Source organism: Salvelinus fontinalis, chromosome 32 (assembly GCF_029448725.1).
Source record: "Salvelinus fontinalis isolate EN_2023a chromosome 32, ASM2944872v1, whole genome shotgun sequence".
Lineage (NCBI taxonomy): Eukaryota > Metazoa > Chordata > Actinopteri > Salmoniformes > Salmonidae > Salvelinus > Salvelinus fontinalis.
In genome coordinates, this window is record NC_074696.1 from 12,406,504 (window position 1) to 12,423,104 (window position 16,601).

At 45.3% G+C, this 16,601-nt stretch overlaps 1 protein-coding gene across 1 annotated transcript in view; it reads right to left on the reverse strand.

The window, feature by feature from the left end:
- The window catches only part of LOC129830753 (sorting nexin-13-like), a 63,975-nt gene that overhangs the window by 18,908 nt on the left and 28,466 nt on the right, over positions 1-16,601 (reverse strand). Inside the window, exons 2-13 of the mRNA XM_055893444.1 lie at positions 16,326-16,438; positions 15,971-16,073; positions 15,737-15,826; positions 7,833-7,954; positions 5,859-5,971; positions 5,606-5,710; positions 3,002-3,090; positions 2,254-2,337; positions 1,479-1,617; positions 1,196-1,284; positions 976-1,075; positions 206-396 (exon numbers count right to left, since the gene is read on the reverse strand). Of these exons, the coding sequence (XP_055749419.1) occupies positions 206-396; positions 976-1,075; positions 1,196-1,284; positions 1,479-1,617; positions 2,254-2,337; positions 3,002-3,090; positions 5,606-5,710; positions 5,859-5,971; positions 7,833-7,954; positions 15,737-15,826; positions 15,971-16,073; positions 16,326-16,438 (1,338 nt within the window). The remainder of the gene's footprint in view (positions 1-205; positions 397-975; positions 1,076-1,195; positions 1,285-1,478; positions 1,618-2,253; positions 2,338-3,001; positions 3,091-5,605; positions 5,711-5,858; positions 5,972-7,832; positions 7,955-15,736; positions 15,827-15,970; positions 16,074-16,325; positions 16,439-16,601) is intronic.

Below are 16,601 nucleotides of genomic sequence, written 5' to 3' on the forward strand. Positions count from 1 at the left end.
GTGTGAGACTGTGTGTGTGTGTGTGTGAGAGAGACTGTGTGTGTGTGAGACTGTGTGTGTGTGTGTGAGAGTGTGAGTGAGACTGTGTGTGTGTGAGACTGTGTGTGTGTGAGACTGTGTGTGTGTGAGACTGTGTGTGTGTGTGTGTGTGTGTGTGTGTGTGAGTGTGAGAGAGACTGTGTGTGTGTGAGACTGTGTGTGTTACCTTATCAGATAAGTACTGTTCATACACCCCGAGTGCTGCAGCCTTCAGCAGTCCTTTAGTGTCTCCTCCCTTCTTTCCATCCTTCTGCCATCCCTCCATCACCTCAAGTTGTTGCTGGGCTGTTACTCGGTAGCCCTCCACTGTCAGCCAGAAGAACAGCTCTGCCTGGGCTCCAGCCGCCAGCATGTAGTCTATAGGAGAGGGTAGAGGTCAAAGGTTAGAGGTCAGGCTCAGCTGTTACTCGGTAGCCCTCCACTGTCAGCCAGAAGAACAGCTCTGCCTGGGCTCCAGCCGCCAGCATGTAGTCTATAGGAGAGGTCAAAGGTTAGAGGTCAGGCTCAGCTGTTACTCGGTAGCCCTCCACTGTCAGCCAGAAGAACAGCTCTGCCTGGGCCCCAGCCGCCAGCATGTAGTCTATAGGAGAGGTCAAAGGTTAGAGGTCAGGCTCATCTGTTACTCGGTAGCCCTCCACTGTCAGCCAGAAGAACAGCTCTGCCTGGGCCCCAGCCACCAGCATGTAGTCTATAGGAGAGGGTAGAGGTCAAAGGTTAGAGGTCAGGCTCAGCTGTTACTCGGTAGCGCTCCACTGTCAGCCAGAAGAACAGCTCTGCCTGGGCTCCAGCCGCCAGCATGTAGTCTATAGGAGAGGGTAGAGGTCAAAGGTTAGGGTCAGGTGTGGGTTGTTACTTTGAACCCATCTTGTCAGGCAAAATAACTTTGCTTGCTTGCTTGCATGTCAGGACAGAGACAGTGTGGTGTGTGGTACTAACCCATAAAGAACTGCAGAGCAATGTTGTGTACCAGAATGTGTTCCAGTGGTATGATACACAGCTTGCCCAAGTTTGCCGCTAGTTTCAGAGCATCCACCTCCTACAGGACACAGATGGAAACAGACAGAGAGAGAAAAGGTGAGAACAAGTGAAATTGAGAGAGTACCAGAGGGGGTTTAGTACGTGTTACGCTTGACTCGTTTTCACTCCTATGTTTTACCTTCCCAGACTGTAGCCTCTGTATCCTGGTCTCACAGACCTTCTTCACAAACATCAGACTGTTAATCTGGTTCTTTATTACATTGATATCTGAGAGCGAGAGAGAGAGAGAGAGAGAGAGAAATGGAGAGGTAGAACGAGAGGGAGGAAGGAGGAGGATAGGGAGAGTGGGATATGGAGAGGAGAGTTAAGCTAAAAAATATGAATATTTTAGATTTTCAGGATTTTATGTATACTTTGTTAAGTGTGGGGTCATGCATGTCACTCTGTGTGCGTGTGTGTACCGTCTCCTGCGGTGTCCAGTGATCGTAGGTACTGTAGTTCCTCCAGGGCCTTGTCTTTAACAGCCTCCAGTTCAGACACTCTGTCTGTCAGCTTCAAGATGTTCATAAAAGCCTCGTAGTTGCAGCCAGAGTCCCGGATCTACACAGACAGGTTTCTCAATAGGTGTATTGATAACAGTTATTGATCTAACAACCACCCACAACAGGTTGATAACCAGTTTATATTGATACATCTTTTTTTTGGTTTAAATATATTTCATCCATAGAGTGGTCCTTCAGAGGAATGATTGTGGAAATATATTTGACATTTTATCCAAAAGCATAATTGATATAAATTGGCATATTTATGACACTGTGGCCACAAAACTAACATTTCTTCAAAATAATAATATGAAGCTTTACAGCTTGCTCTGTAATACGAGTAGTACTGTGATTACAATAACAATTTTCTTATATTAATTGATGAATATTGAAAACAATATTTTTTATTTGCCACATTTTTTAATAAATTGTTGAACACAGTACAATCTAAAGGCATGGTCTTGAAAGGTGAAGGTGCATAAAGATGAAATATTATGGAGTCTAAAAAGAAGGCCTTGGTAAGGCAACAATGTCATAAATATGGCAATTTTGATTAATTATTTCGCAATAAGACCTTTAGATACAAATGTACATCAAGAATCCTTTCTCCAAAGGACCATTCTATGGATAAAATCTTGTGAAAATCCCACAAATCTTGATATTTTTTGGTCCTGGTTTTATTACTGATACTGACCATCCAGATAACAAACTGGTTGATGTAATCAGGATCACTCAGCTGGTTGACCAGGGGAAGGAGAACGCCTCGCGCCAGAATCTCCTGGAACATGGACACAATCACATGACATCACCATCAGAATCTCCTGGAACATGGACACAATCACATGACATCACCATCAGAACTGCATGGGTCCATAAACAAGTAAGAAACCACACACCCAGAGGAATCATTTCTGGTGGGTGGAGACTGACGCGGTAAAGCTTATAACCGTTCTCTCACTTCAACCAACTTGGCTCCTGCTGCACTAGGGGCGCCAAAACCCTAGACCACTTTTATTCTACCCAATGAAATGTATACAAGGCCCTCCCTCGCCATTCCTTAAGCAAATCAGACCATGACTCAATATTCCTGCTAAAAAAAACAGGCAAACAGGAAGTACCAGTGAAGCACTCAATACGGAAGTGGTCAGATGAAGCAGACGTGAGGCTACAAGACAACAACCTTTCCCTCAACGTCAATAAGACCAAGGAGCTGATCGTGGACTACAGGAGAAAGAGGGGAGAGCACGCCCCCATCCACATCGACAGGGCTGTTGTGGAGCGGGTCGAGAGCCTTAAGTTCCTTGGCGTCCATATCACTAAGGACTTAACATGGTCCAGACACGTGCAGAGGGCACGACAGCACCTCTACCCCCTCAGGAGGCTGAAAATATTTGGAAAGGGCCCTCAGATCCTCAAAAAGTGTGTATGTGTGTGCGTCTCACCCTGAGGAAGTATCTCATGTTCTTGTTGTGGAAGTCTCCAGGAGGTAGTAACAGGTAGAGCAGTACCTCACACAGATCCCTCAGGAACCCTGATACGCAGAGAGACACACAGACAGAGACACACACACACAGACAGACAGAGACACACAGACAGAGACACACACACACAGACAGACAGAGACAGACAGACAGAGACACACACACAGATAGAGACAGAGAGAGAGAGAGAGAGAGAGAGAGAGAGAAGTCAGTATCTGAATGTGAACCTTATGATAAACCCACAGAGGTAAAAACCTGGAGCTGACACACAGCAACATGTTTTAGTAGAGGTGCTGACTAACGGAGAGAAAACTGGAGAAGTTGCACACTTTATATATGCTCCCAAATATTACAATGGATAAACATCATAACTAACGTTTTGGTTGACCCCGAAGAAGGCACTGCGTTGCCAACTGTTGGTTATGAGGTTAACCCCATTGTCTTTCGCCCGATGGTGTCAGTCTAACTGAACAAGCGTCTCCATGAGCCATCTGTCTAGCAAATTGTGGATCTCATACCTAAAAAATGTAAATGTTGGTAATCTGCCTAACACTAGTTCGCAGGACTACCATAACTACGGAACACCGGCAGACTGACCAACTGGCTAGGGGGCTTCTAAACCATGTTATATCAGACTGACCCACTGGCTAGGGGGCTTCTAAACCATGTTATATCAGACTGACCCACTGGCTAGGGGGCTTCTAAACCATGTTATATCAGACTGACCCACTGGCTAGGGGGCTGCTAAACCATGTTATATCAGACTGACCCACTGGCTAGGGGGCTGCTAAACCATGTTATATCAGACTGACCCACTGGCTAGGGGGCTTCTAAACCATGTTATATCAGACTGACCCACTGGCTAGGGGGCTTCTAAACCATGTTATATCAGACTGACCCACTGGCTAGGGGGCTTCTAAACCATGTTATATCAGACTGACCCACTGGCTAGGGGGCTTCTAAACCATGTTATATCAGACTGACCCACTGGCTAGGGGGCTTCTAAACCATGTTATATCAGACTGACCCACTGGCTAGGGGGCTTCTAAACCATGTTATATCAGACTGACCCACTGGCTAGGGTGCTTCTAAACCATGTTATATCAGACTGACCCACTGGCTAGGGGGCTTCTAAACCATGTTATATCAGACTGACCCACTGGCTAGGGGGCTTCTAAACCATGTTATATCAGACTGACCTACTGGCTAGGGGCTGCTAAGCCATGTTATATCAGACTGACCCACTGGCTAGGGGGCTTCTAAACCATGTTATATCAGACTGACCAACTGGCTAGGGGGCTTCTAAACCATGTTATATCAGACTGACCAACTGGCTAGGGGGCTTCTAAACCATGTTATATCAGACTGACCAACAGGCTAGGGGGCTTCTAAACCATGTTATATCAGACTGACCCACTGGCTAGGGGGCTTCTAAACCATGTTATATCAGACTGACCCACTGGCTAGGGGGCTTCTAAACCATGTTATATCAGACTGACCCACTGGCTAGGGGGCTGCTAAACCATGTTATATCAGACTGACCCACTGGCTAGGGGGCTTCTAAACCATGTTATATCAGACTGACCCACTGGCTAGGGGGCTTCTAAACCATGTTATATCAGACTGACCAACTGGCTAGGGGGCTTCTAAACCATGTTATATCAGACTGACCCACTGGCTAGGGGGCTTCTAAACCATGTTCAGCAGAGCAAACTTGTTCCCAGTTAGCAGCCCAGAGCTAGTTTGTCTGAATAGTCATTACTGCAGCTAGTCTGCCAGCTTACTGATGAAGTAGTGATGCACCAAAGTTATAGAGCTGTTCTCAGAAATCAGTATGTATCTGACTCTGGTAGCTGGCACTGGTGACTCGCTACGTTGTAACATTTGGCCAACGCGATGGTCGCAGATAGCACAGTCAGCTGCTGTGGAACTCAATGCACTAAACAGGGCAAAACAGCAACTGTCTTATCATACAAACATGAATTGTGCTATAGCTAGAATTTTACTACACTAGCTAGCTACCTTAAGGGAGTATTTATTCAGCATTGAGTGTGTGAACGGTTGTTGGGTTAGCATCACTTTTGTTTCATACGGAGACTGGCTCAGCTGACAAGAAAAATAGCTAGCTAGCCAATTGGTGCACATTTCAAAATACACTAATACACATAATACTGATTCTACAACCACAATACTCCCTAGATAGATGTAGAAATTAGGTAGTTAAGACTTAAAGAACAAGTCCAAATTAGCTACTGTTTATAGCTTTTGGTAAGATTAACTCTGACTCACCTTGGTAACATTTTCGGAATTTTTGATAGTGTATTGCAGCCAAAATACTTTTTTAATCTATCCCATGAGTGTTTGCAAGTTATCAGCCAGATCACAGCACGACGCCGTCTGCAATCTGACTTAAGACAATGAGGTTTACCGATTAAATTATTGGCGCATATATCGTGTTCAACTTTTTCTTTCTATTTAAAACACAGGCAGGAGGCTCAAAGGAGTTCCAAAGGCCTTGACGAGGTGCAACGTGTGAACCTTCCTCGTTCTTTCGGGTGTGTGTACCTTCTTCATCCTTCAGGGATGTGCAGACCACGTCTCTACAGATGTTCCTCTCCATCTCCACCTCCGCCTCAAAGAATGACTCCACCATCTCCTCCGACAAGTCCCCTAGAAACACACCACCACCACATCACCATCATCATCCTCATCACCACCACAATCATAAACATCACCATATTCATAATCATCCACAACATCTTCGTAATAATCATCATCATGTCAGAGAGAAAGCGAGTGTGAGTGTGTGTGCCCTTACTCTGTTTACTGTCCTCCAGTCTGTCTTGGGCCTTTCTGAAGACTCGAAGGTGAGTAGCAAAGTCATCCACCAGTCTGGTGGTCAAATAAGGCTGCCAGTCCACATCTTTAGACCTGTATAACAGTGTGGTAACACAATAGTAATAGGCTAGTTATGAGGCCGTAATTGAGTAGTAGACTAGTTATAATGCAGTAGAGTAGTAATAGACTATATAAAGCAGTAGACTAGTTAAAGCATTAATTGAGCAGTAATAGACCAGTTATAAAGCAGTAATAGACTACTTATAAAGCAGTAATTGAGTATTAGACTACTTATGCAGTAGAGTAGTAATAGACTAGTTATAAAGCAGTAATAGACTACTTATAAAGCAGTAATAAACTAGTTAAAGCTGTAATTGAGTAGTAGACTACTTATAATGCAGTAGAGTAGTAATAGACTAGTTTTTTATTTATATATTTTTTTACCTTTATTTAACTAGGCAAGTCAGTTAAGAACAAATTCTTATTTTCAATGACGGCCTAGGAACAGTGGGTTAACTGCCTTGTTCAGGAGCAGAACGACAGATTTGTACCTCGTCAGCTCGGGGATTCGAACTTGCAACCTTTCGGTTACTAGTCCAACGCTCTAACCACTAGGCTACACTGCCGGCGCAGAAATAGTAGTTAGCCGTAATTGAGTAATATACCTATAACGCAGTAGAGTAGTAATAGACTAGTTAGAATAGCAGCAAGAGACTAGTTAGAATAGCAGCAAGAGACTAGTTAGAATAGCAGCAAGAGACTAGTTAGAATAGCAGCAAGAGACTAGTTAGAATAGCAGCAAGAGACTAGTTAGAATAGCAGCAAGAGACTAGTTAGAATAGCAGCAAGAGACTAGTTAGAATAGCAGCAAGAGACTAGTTAGAATAGCAGCAATAGACTAGTTAGAATAGCAGCAATAGACTAGTTAGAATAGCAGCAATAGACTAGTTAGAATAGCAGCAATAGACTAGTTAGAATAGCAGCAATAGACTAGTTAGAATGCAGCAATAGACTAGTTAGAATGCAGCAATAGACTAGTTAGAATGCAGCAATAGACTAGTTAGAATGCAGCAATAGACTAGTTAGAATGCAGCAATAGACTAGTTAGAATGCAGCAATAGACTAGTTAGAATGCAGCAATAGACTAGTTAGAATGCAGCAATAGACTAGTTAGAATGCACTAATAGACTAGTTAGAATGCACTAATAGACTAGTTAGAATGCACTAATAGACTAGTTAGAATGCACTAATAGACTAGTTAGAATGCACTAATAGACTAGTTAGAATGCACTAATAGACTAGTTAGAATGCACTAATAGACTAGTTAGAATGCACTAATAGACTAGTTAGAATGCACTAATAGACTAGTTATAATGCACTAATAGACTAGTTATAATGCACTAATAGACTAGTTATAATGCACTAATAGACTAGTTATAATGCACAAATAGACTAGTTATAATGCACTAATAGACTAGTTATAATGCACTAATAGACTAGTTATAATGCACTAATAGACTAGTTATAATGCACTAATAGACTAGTTATAATGCACTAATAGACTAGTTATAATGCACTAATAGACTAGTTATAATGCACTAATAGACTAGTTATAATGCAGTAATAGACTAGTTATAATGCACTAATAGACTAGTTATAATGCAGTAATAGACTAGTTATAATGCAGTAATAGACTAGTTATAATGCAGTAATAGACTAGTTATAATGCAGTAATAGACTAGTTATAATGCAGTAATAGACTAGTTATAATGCAGTAATAGAGTAGTTATAATGCAGTAATAGAGTAGTTATAATGCAGTAATAGAGTAGTTATAATGCAGTAATAGAGTAGTTATAATGCAGTAATAGAGTAGTTATAATGCAGTAATAGAGTAGTTATAATGCAGTAATAGAGTAGTTATAATGCAGTAATGTAGTTGTAATAGAATATTACCGTGTAGAGAACTGTACCAGAGCGTTCTGGACCGTCTGTCTGATTTCCAGCAGAAAAGAATCATCCTCACTCAGAGTGTAATACCAGTACTGGATATAATCTCTCAACGCAAACTGGATGACCTGGAGGGAGGGAGTGAGAGAGAGAGGGAGTGAGAGAGGGAGGGAGGGAGCGAGGGAGGGAGGGAGCGAGGGAGGGAGGGAGAGGGAGTGAGAGAGAGGGAGTGAGAGAGAGGGAGTGAGAGAGAGGGAGTGAGAGAGAGGGAGTGAGGGAGTGAGGGAGTGAGGGAGTGAGGGAGGGAGTGAGGGAGTGAGGGAGTGAGAGAGAGAGGGAGTGAGAGAGAGAGGGAGTGAGGGAGTGAGGGAGTGAGGGAGTGAGGGAGTGAGGGAGTGAGGGAGAGGGAGAGAGGGAGTGAGGGAGTGAGGGAGGGAGTGAGAGGGCGAGAAGGAGGGCGAGAGGGAGTGAGAGAGAGGGAGTGAGAGAGAGGGAGTGAGAGAGAGGGAGTGAGAGAGAGGGAGTGAGAGAGAGGGAGTGAGAGAGAGGGAGTGAGAGAGAGGGAGTGAGAGAGAGGGAGTGAGAGAGAGGGAGTGAGAGAGAGGGAGTGAGAGAGAGGGAGTGAGAGAGAGGGAGTGAGAGAGAGGGAGTGAGCGAGGGAGTGAGCGAGAGAGTGAGTGAGCGAGAGAGTGAGTGAGCGAGGGAGTGAGTGAGCGAGGGAGTGAGTGAGCGAGGGAGTGAGTGAGCGAGGGAGTGAGTGAGCGAGGGAGTGAGTGAGAGAGGGAGTGAGTGAGAGGGAGTGAGAGGGAGTGAGAGGGAGTGAGAGAGGGAGTGGGAGAGAGAGAGAGAGAGAGAGTGAGAGAGAGAGTGAGAGAGAGAGAGAGGAGGGCGAGAAGGAGGGCGAGAAGGAGGGCGAGAAGGAGGGCGAGAAGGAGGGCGAGAAGGAGGGCGAGAAGGAGGGCGAGAAGGAGGGCGAGAAGGAGGGCGAGAAGGAGGGCGAGAAGGAGGGCGAGAAGGAGGGCGAGAAGGAGGGCGAGAAGGAGGGCGAGAAGGAGGGCGAGAAGGAGGGCGAGAAGGAGGGCGAGAGGGAGTGGGAGAGAAGGAGAGAGGGAGAGAAGGAGAGAGGGAGTGGGAGAGAGGGAGTGGGAGAGAGGGAGTGGGAGAGAGGGAGTGGGAGAGAGGGAGTGGGAGAGAGGGAGTGGGAGAGAGGGAGTGGGAGAGAGGGAGTGGGAGAGAGGGAGTGGGAGAGAGGGAGTGGGAGAGAGGGAGTGGGAGAGAGGGAGTGGGAGAGAGGGAGTGAGAGAGAGGGAGTGAGAGAGAGGGAGTGAAGGAGAGAGGGAGTGATAGTGGAAGAGAGGGAGGGAGAGAGGGAGTGACGGTGGAAGAGAGGGAGTGAAGGAGAGGGAGAGGGAGTGAGAGAGGGAGAGGGAGTGAGAGAGGGAGTGAGAGAGGGAGTGAGAGAGGGAGTGAGAGAGGGAGTGAGAGAGGGAGCGAGAGAGGGAGCGAGAGAGGGAGCGAGAGAGGGAGCGAGAGAGGGAGCGAGAGAGGGAGCGAGAGAGGGAGCGAGAGAGGGAGCGAGAGAGGGAGCGAGAGAAAGAGCGAGAGAAAGAGCGAGAGAAAGAGCGAGAGAAAGAGCGAGAGAAAGAGCGAGAGAAAGAGCGAGAGAAAGAGCGAGAGAAAGAGCGAGAGAAAGAGCGAGAGAAAGAGCGAGAGAAAGAGCGAGAGAAAGAGCGAGAGAAAGAGCGAGAGAAAGAGCGAGAGAAAGAGCGAGAGAAAGAGTGAGAAACAGGCCTTATTGTTGCTGAGAACTCCATGTTCATTGTACTAGAACTGAGCGATACGAGACAATAAAATCCATATACAGTGACCATTTTTTTGTTATTTTGGTTCTGTACTCTAGCACTGAGTTTGAAAGGATACAATGAGGTTGAAGTGCAGACTGTCAGCTTTAATTTGAGGGTATTTTCATACATATCAGATGAACCGTTTAGAAGTTAGGAGCTTTTGTATATAGTCCACCCCTCATTTTCGGGCATCAAACAACATTGGACAGTTTAACATAATGTAGAATAAAGTAATCATTGTTCATGTTTGGTCGCATATCCTTTGCATGCAATGACTGCTTGAAGTCTGCGATGCGTCGACATCACCAGACGCTGGGTATCTTCCCTGGTGATGCTCTGCTAGACCTGTACTGCAGCCATCTTCAGTTCCTGCTCGTTTCGGGGACTTATTGCCTTCAGTCTCCTCTTCAGCATGTAAAATGCATGTTCAATTGGATTCAGATCCGGTGATTGACTCGGCCAGTCAAGGATTTCCCACTTTTTGGCCATAAAAAACCCCATCGTTGCTCTAGCAGTATGTTTAGGGTCATTGTCTTGTTGCATGATGAAGTGCCGTCCAATGAGTTGAGGCATTAGAGCAGATAAAATATTTCTGTAGACTTCAGAATTCATTGTTCTACTTCTGTCTGCAGTCACATCATCAATGAAGACAAGTGAGCCTGTTCCACTGGCAGCCATACAGGCCCAAGTCATAACAACCCCTCCACCATGTTCCACTGGCAGCCATACAGGCCCAAGTCATAACAACCCCTCCACCATGTTCCACTGGCAGCCATACAGGCCCAAGTCATAACACCCCCTCCACCATGTTTCACAGATGAGGTGGTATGCTTTGGATCATGGGCATGTCTTTTTTTCTCCACACTTTCCACCACTCTGGTACATGTTAATCTTTGTCTCATCTGTCCACAATACTTGTTTCCAGAACTCTTGGGGCTCTTTTAGGTGCTTTTTAGCAAACTGTAATCTCGCCTTTCTGTTCTTCAGGCTTATCAGTGGTTTGCATCTTGTAGCGTACCCTCTGTAGTCCTGCTGGTGTAGTCTTCTACGTATGGTAGACTTTGACTCATCTACACCTGCATCCAGGAGAGTGTTTCTGATCTGTTGGGCTGTTGTCAGGGGGGGTTTACTTCACCATAGAGAGTATTCTCCGGTCATCCACTACAGTGGTCTTCCTCAGTCTACTGGGTCTTTTGACATAATTGAGTTCACTGGTTGTTTTTGTCTTGTTAATGATGAACCAAACTGTTGACTTGGGCATGCCCAGGGTTTTTGTCTTGTTAATGATGAACCAAACTGTTGACTTGGGCATGCCCAGGGTTTTTGTCTTGTTAATGATGAACCAAACTGTTGACTTGGGCATGCCCAGGGTTTTTGTCTTGTTAATGATGAACCAAACTGTTGACTTGGGCATGCCCAGGGTTTTTGCAATGTTACTGATTGATTGATTTTCAATTCTGAGCCTTATGACGGCCAGCTTCATTTGCATCGACAGTGCCGTCTTCCTCATGTTGTCACACCCCAACAACAACCTCCAAAGGCAATAGCAAAGTCTAGAATCAATACTATTCATCAACAGCTCTCCTGCATTCACTAACGACACAAATGAATACACCTGCCTAACAACACACATCTGTGAAGCCAATTCAACAAATACTTCTAGTACCTTAAAATGGAGGGACCATGTACAAAAGGTGCTGTCATCTCTAAATGGTTCATCCGATACTGATGAAAATACCCTTAAATTAAAGCTGACAGTCTGCACTTCACCCTCATTGTATCCTTTCAAACTCAAAGTGCTAGAGTACACAACCAAAATAACAAAACATGGTCACTGTCCAATGAATCATGGTGCTCACTGTAGCTGCTCTTTTACGGACTCCTGATAAATTCAACTATTGTGTGTGTTTCTTTAATGCTCATCTTAAACGAAAACTCCAGCCAAACACTATATTTTGGTATTTGTTTCATTAGTCCATTGTTGATATAATTCCAAAATGTTTTGCATGTCAGCAATCAAGTTTCAAATACATATAACCTTCAAAATACAGAAATACAGCCGGTATGATGCATTTTGCATTATATGATGCCAACTCCACCATACCGGCTGTATTTCTGTATTTTGAAAGTTATACATCTTGAAAATGTCTCCGCCATCACTTCCTATGACCGAAAAAGGTTTCTGGACATCAGAACAGCGATCACGAACCTCTAAGATTTCTACTTCAACGAGTGGGCAGCGCTGGACATTCTGCTTACTCCGGACCATGCCCTAATCCCCAGGACTCAAAGAGGAAGCGGCGGCAAAAAAAAGAGGCAGGTGAGGTTGACCTCCTAACAAGATTAAGTCGGCGAACGAATAGACCACCATTGCCCTCTGTTCTGTTAGCGAAAGTGCAGACTGGGAAAAAAAAAAGAATGAAGACTATCCTATCAACGGGACCTGAAGAACTGTAATATTCTGTGATTCTCGTAGTCTTGGCTGAACAAGGACATGGATAATATATACCCGTTTCTTCGTGCATTGTCTCGACCAGACGGCAGCCTCGGGTAAGACTAAGTGGGGAGGGGTGTTTCTTCATGCATTGTCTCGTCTAGACGGTAGCCTCGGGTAAGACTAAGTGGGGAGGGGTGTTTCTTCATGCATTGTCTCGTCTAGACGGCAGCCTCGGGTAAGACTAAGTGGGGAGGGGTGTTTCTTCATGCATTGTCTCGACCAGACGGCAGCCTCGGGTAAGACTAAGTGGGGAGGGGTGTTTCTTCGTGCATGGTCTCGACCAGGCGGCAGCCTCGGGTAAGACTAAGTGGGGAGGAGTGTTTCTTCGTGCATTGTCTCGACCAGGCGGCAGCCTCGGGTAAGACTAAGTGGGGAGGGGTGTTTCTTCGTGCATTGTCTCGACCAGGCGGCAGCCTCGGGTAAGACTAAGTGGGGAGGGGTGTTTCTTCATGCATTGTCTCGACCAGACGGCAGCCTCGGGTAAGACTAAGTGGGGAGGGGTGTTTCTTCATGCATTGTCTCGTCTAGACGGTAGCCTCGGGTAAGACTAAGTGGGGAGGGGTGTTTCTTCATGCATTGTCTCGTCTAGACGGTAGCCTCATACTATTTACCAAGAGAGTTTACAGCTATATATACATTTTTGTACCTGTCCATTTACCATCACAAACAGATGCTGGCACTCAACGAGCTGTATAGACGGGTTGGTTGTTTATCAACAAATCCGACACGTGCACAACTATGTGGCAAAACAGACGGGCTGGATTAGACTTGACAACATGTAAGCTATATTCTGTCTCCATTGTTTATTGAAAACATGAATAAATGTGTTGAATTAGCACTTTTTGTCTTTGAAATAGACCGTTACAGTTGTTGGTTAGCAAGCTAGATTTTTTTTTGCCATATTAGCATTGACATGAAATCAGTAGTAAAACACCTCAAAACTAGACATTGTACTTAGAACCAGATGAAACGAGCTGAAATGATTCACGATTCCCCACATGGCCTGTTGTCATTCTTGCTAGCAATCTGGCAATCCAGAATCACAACAACACGCTGACTTCTGCCCCATGGAAGTGGGCACATCATTTGTGACATTGTCAGCTAACCCATCTATAATGCGTTAAAGGGGAAGGGAAACACTAGGCTTTAGAACGCCAGCTAACTCTAAATCTAACCCATCTATGAGGCCTTAAAGGGGAAGGGAAACACTAGGCTTTAGAACGCCAGCTAACTCTAAATCTAACCCATCTATGAGGCCTTAAAGGGGAAGGGAAACACTAGGCTTTAGAACGCAGGCTAAATGTAACTGTATATCTAACCCATCTATAGGGCTTCAAGCAAACAAGAAAATACACATCCACACACTTCTCGTGGCCGGTGATTTTAAGGCAGGGAAACTGAAATCGGTTTTTACCAGCATGTCACCAGTGCAACTAAAGGCAACAAAACTCCAGATCACCTTTACCCCACACAGAAACCCATACAAGGCTCAAGATCACCTTTACTCCACACAGAAACCCATACAAGGCTCAATATCACCTTTACTCCACACAGAAACCCATACAAGGCTCAAGATCACCTTTACTCCACACAGAAACCCATACAAGGGCTCAATATCACCTTTACTCCACACAGAAACCCATACAAGGCTCAAGATCACCTTTACTCCACACAGAAACCCATACAAGGCTCAATATCACCTTTACTCCACACAGAAACCCATACAAGGCTCAAGATCACCTTTACTCCACACAGAAACCCATACAAGGCTCAATATCACCTTTACTCCACACAGAAACCCATACAAGGCTCAATATCACCTTTACCCCACACAGAAACCCATACAAGGCTCAAGATCACCTTTACTCCACACACAGAAACCCATACAAGGCTCAATATCACCTTTACTCCACACAGAAACCCATATAAGGCTATTCCTCACATTCCCATTGGCAAATCTGATCATAACTCTTTCCTCCTGATTACTGCTTACAAGCAAAAACAGGAAGTACCAATAACGCGCTCAATATGGAAGTGGTCCGATGAAGTGGATGCTAAGCTGTTTCGCTAGCACAGACTGGAATATGTTCCGGGATTCATCTGATAACATTGATGAGTTTACTACATCCGTCACCGGCTTCATTAATATGTGCATCCACAACGTCGTCCCCACAGTGACCGTACGTACATATCCCAACCAGAAAGAATGGATTACAGGCAACATCCGCACTGAGGTAAAGGCTAGAGTAGGGTTGCCCAACCCTCTGGCTGGAGATCTACTGTCCAACCCTAATTTAACACACCTGATTCTACTAAATAGCTGCTCAACAAGACCTTAACTAGCTGAATCAGATATGCTAAATTAGAGTTGGACTGAAAACCTACAGGAGAGTAGATCTCCAGGAAGAGGGTTGGGGAACCCTGGGCTGGAGCTACCACTTTCAAGGAGCGGGACACTAATCTGGATGCTTATAAGAAATCCCACTATGACCTCCGACGAGCCATCAAACAGGCATCAATACAGGACTAAGACTGAATCCTACTATGCCGGCTCTGACAATTGTCAGATGTGGCAGGTTTTGCAAACTATCAGGGATTACAAAGAGAAACTTAGCTGGGAACTGCCCAGTGACGTGAGCCTACCAGATGAGCTTAATGCCTTTAATGCTCACTTCGAGGCAAGCAAAAATTAACCATGCATGAGCGCACCAGCTACTATTGAATTAACATGGTCCACACACACCAACCCAGTCGTGAAGGCAAAACAACGCCACTGAAAAGATTTGGAACGGGCCCTCAGATCCTCAAAAAGTTCTACAGCTGCACCATTGAGAGCATCTTGACTGGCTGCATCACCGCTTGGTCTGGCAACTGCTTGGCATCTGACCACAAGGTGCTAGAGAGCAGTCTAGTGCGTATGGCCCAGTACATCACTGGGGCCGAGCTCCCTGCCATCCAGGACATCTATAGCAGGCGGTGTATACTCCAACCACCCTAGTCATAGACTGTTCTCTCTGCTACCGCACGGCAAGCAGTACCGCTGCACCAAGTCTGGAACCAACAGGACCCTGAACAGATTCTACCTTCAAGCCATAATAATACTAAATAGTCCGGCTAACTATTTGGTTAACTAGCTGCATTAACCCCCCACCCCCACACCTTTGCACTTGATTTAATTTTTGCATTGAAAAAGGTAATTTTCCCACAATTGCAACAGTCATAGGTTTGTGCTTCTCAGAATGCATCTCTCCCTCCTCCATGTCACAGTGGGGAGAAGGAGTGAGAGTCAGCAACCGATAGCCAAACAGGGACAGGCAGCTACTTTAATAGCCGGAATCAACGTAACACAGACTAACGATGACCAAATCATGTTTTTAGAACAATCGATCTACAAGAACGGAAATTACAGACGTAAGCAAAATCAACTCTCTATTCAACTTGGTCATAGTTTGATAGAGAGAAGAAGAAGCTAGGTAGCAGAAAGTTACTCATCAGGCCGTGTCATCACTGTGCTCCCTCTCTGTTTGTTTTCACACACCCATTCTTCATCCTTCTGTTGAGTCACTAACCTGTTGAAGAGGCTCGTCTATGTAGTTGGAGCCAGTCAGTCTCCTGTCTATCTGTATAGGCTTTGGCTCCAGCCTCATCTCATCCAATGTCTGGGAGAGGGGAGAGAGGAGTAAGGATAGTTGTTTTTCTGTGTGTGTGTGTGTGTGTGTGTGTGTGTGTGTGTGTGTGTGTGTGTGTGTGTGTGTGTGTGTGTGGTGTGTGGTGTGTGTGTGGTGTGTGTGTGTGTGTCCTACCTTCAGTATACCCGTTTGCGTGGCCGGAAGATAGGATTGTTCACACCTCTCTAGATGTCTCTCTGAGTTGGTTTTCCCAAACAACAGAGTGACCGCAAAACCACTGGTGAGGAGAGAAGGGGAGGCAGGTGACGGGGTGAGGAGAGAAGGGGAGGCAGGTGACGGGGTGAGGTGAGAAGGGGAGGCAGGTGACGGGGTGAGGTGAGGAGAGGAAGGATGAGGGTGAGGACAGGGGCAAAGAGAGAAGGGAGAGAACAGGTAAACCAGATTTTAAGACAACAAAGATGACAGCCCATTTCATATGAGCACATTTATAAATGACTTCATAACTGAAAAACTTGTTGTATACACTTACCCTCCTACGAAGCAGAAGATATAGAAGGCCAGGTAGAAGACAGCGAAGGGTCCAAATGTGATGAGGAAAAGCACCACTCCTAGACCCCCCCATCCCCACACAGACAGACTGGCCTACAGAGACAGAAAGATTCACTTTTGTTTATTATCTATTTCACTTGTTTTGGCAATGTAAACATACGTTTCCCATGACAATACAGCCCTTTGAAATGAGAGAGAGGGTTCACGTATAATAACAAATCTGCAACAATATCCCATTTTAGCTACATAACACTAG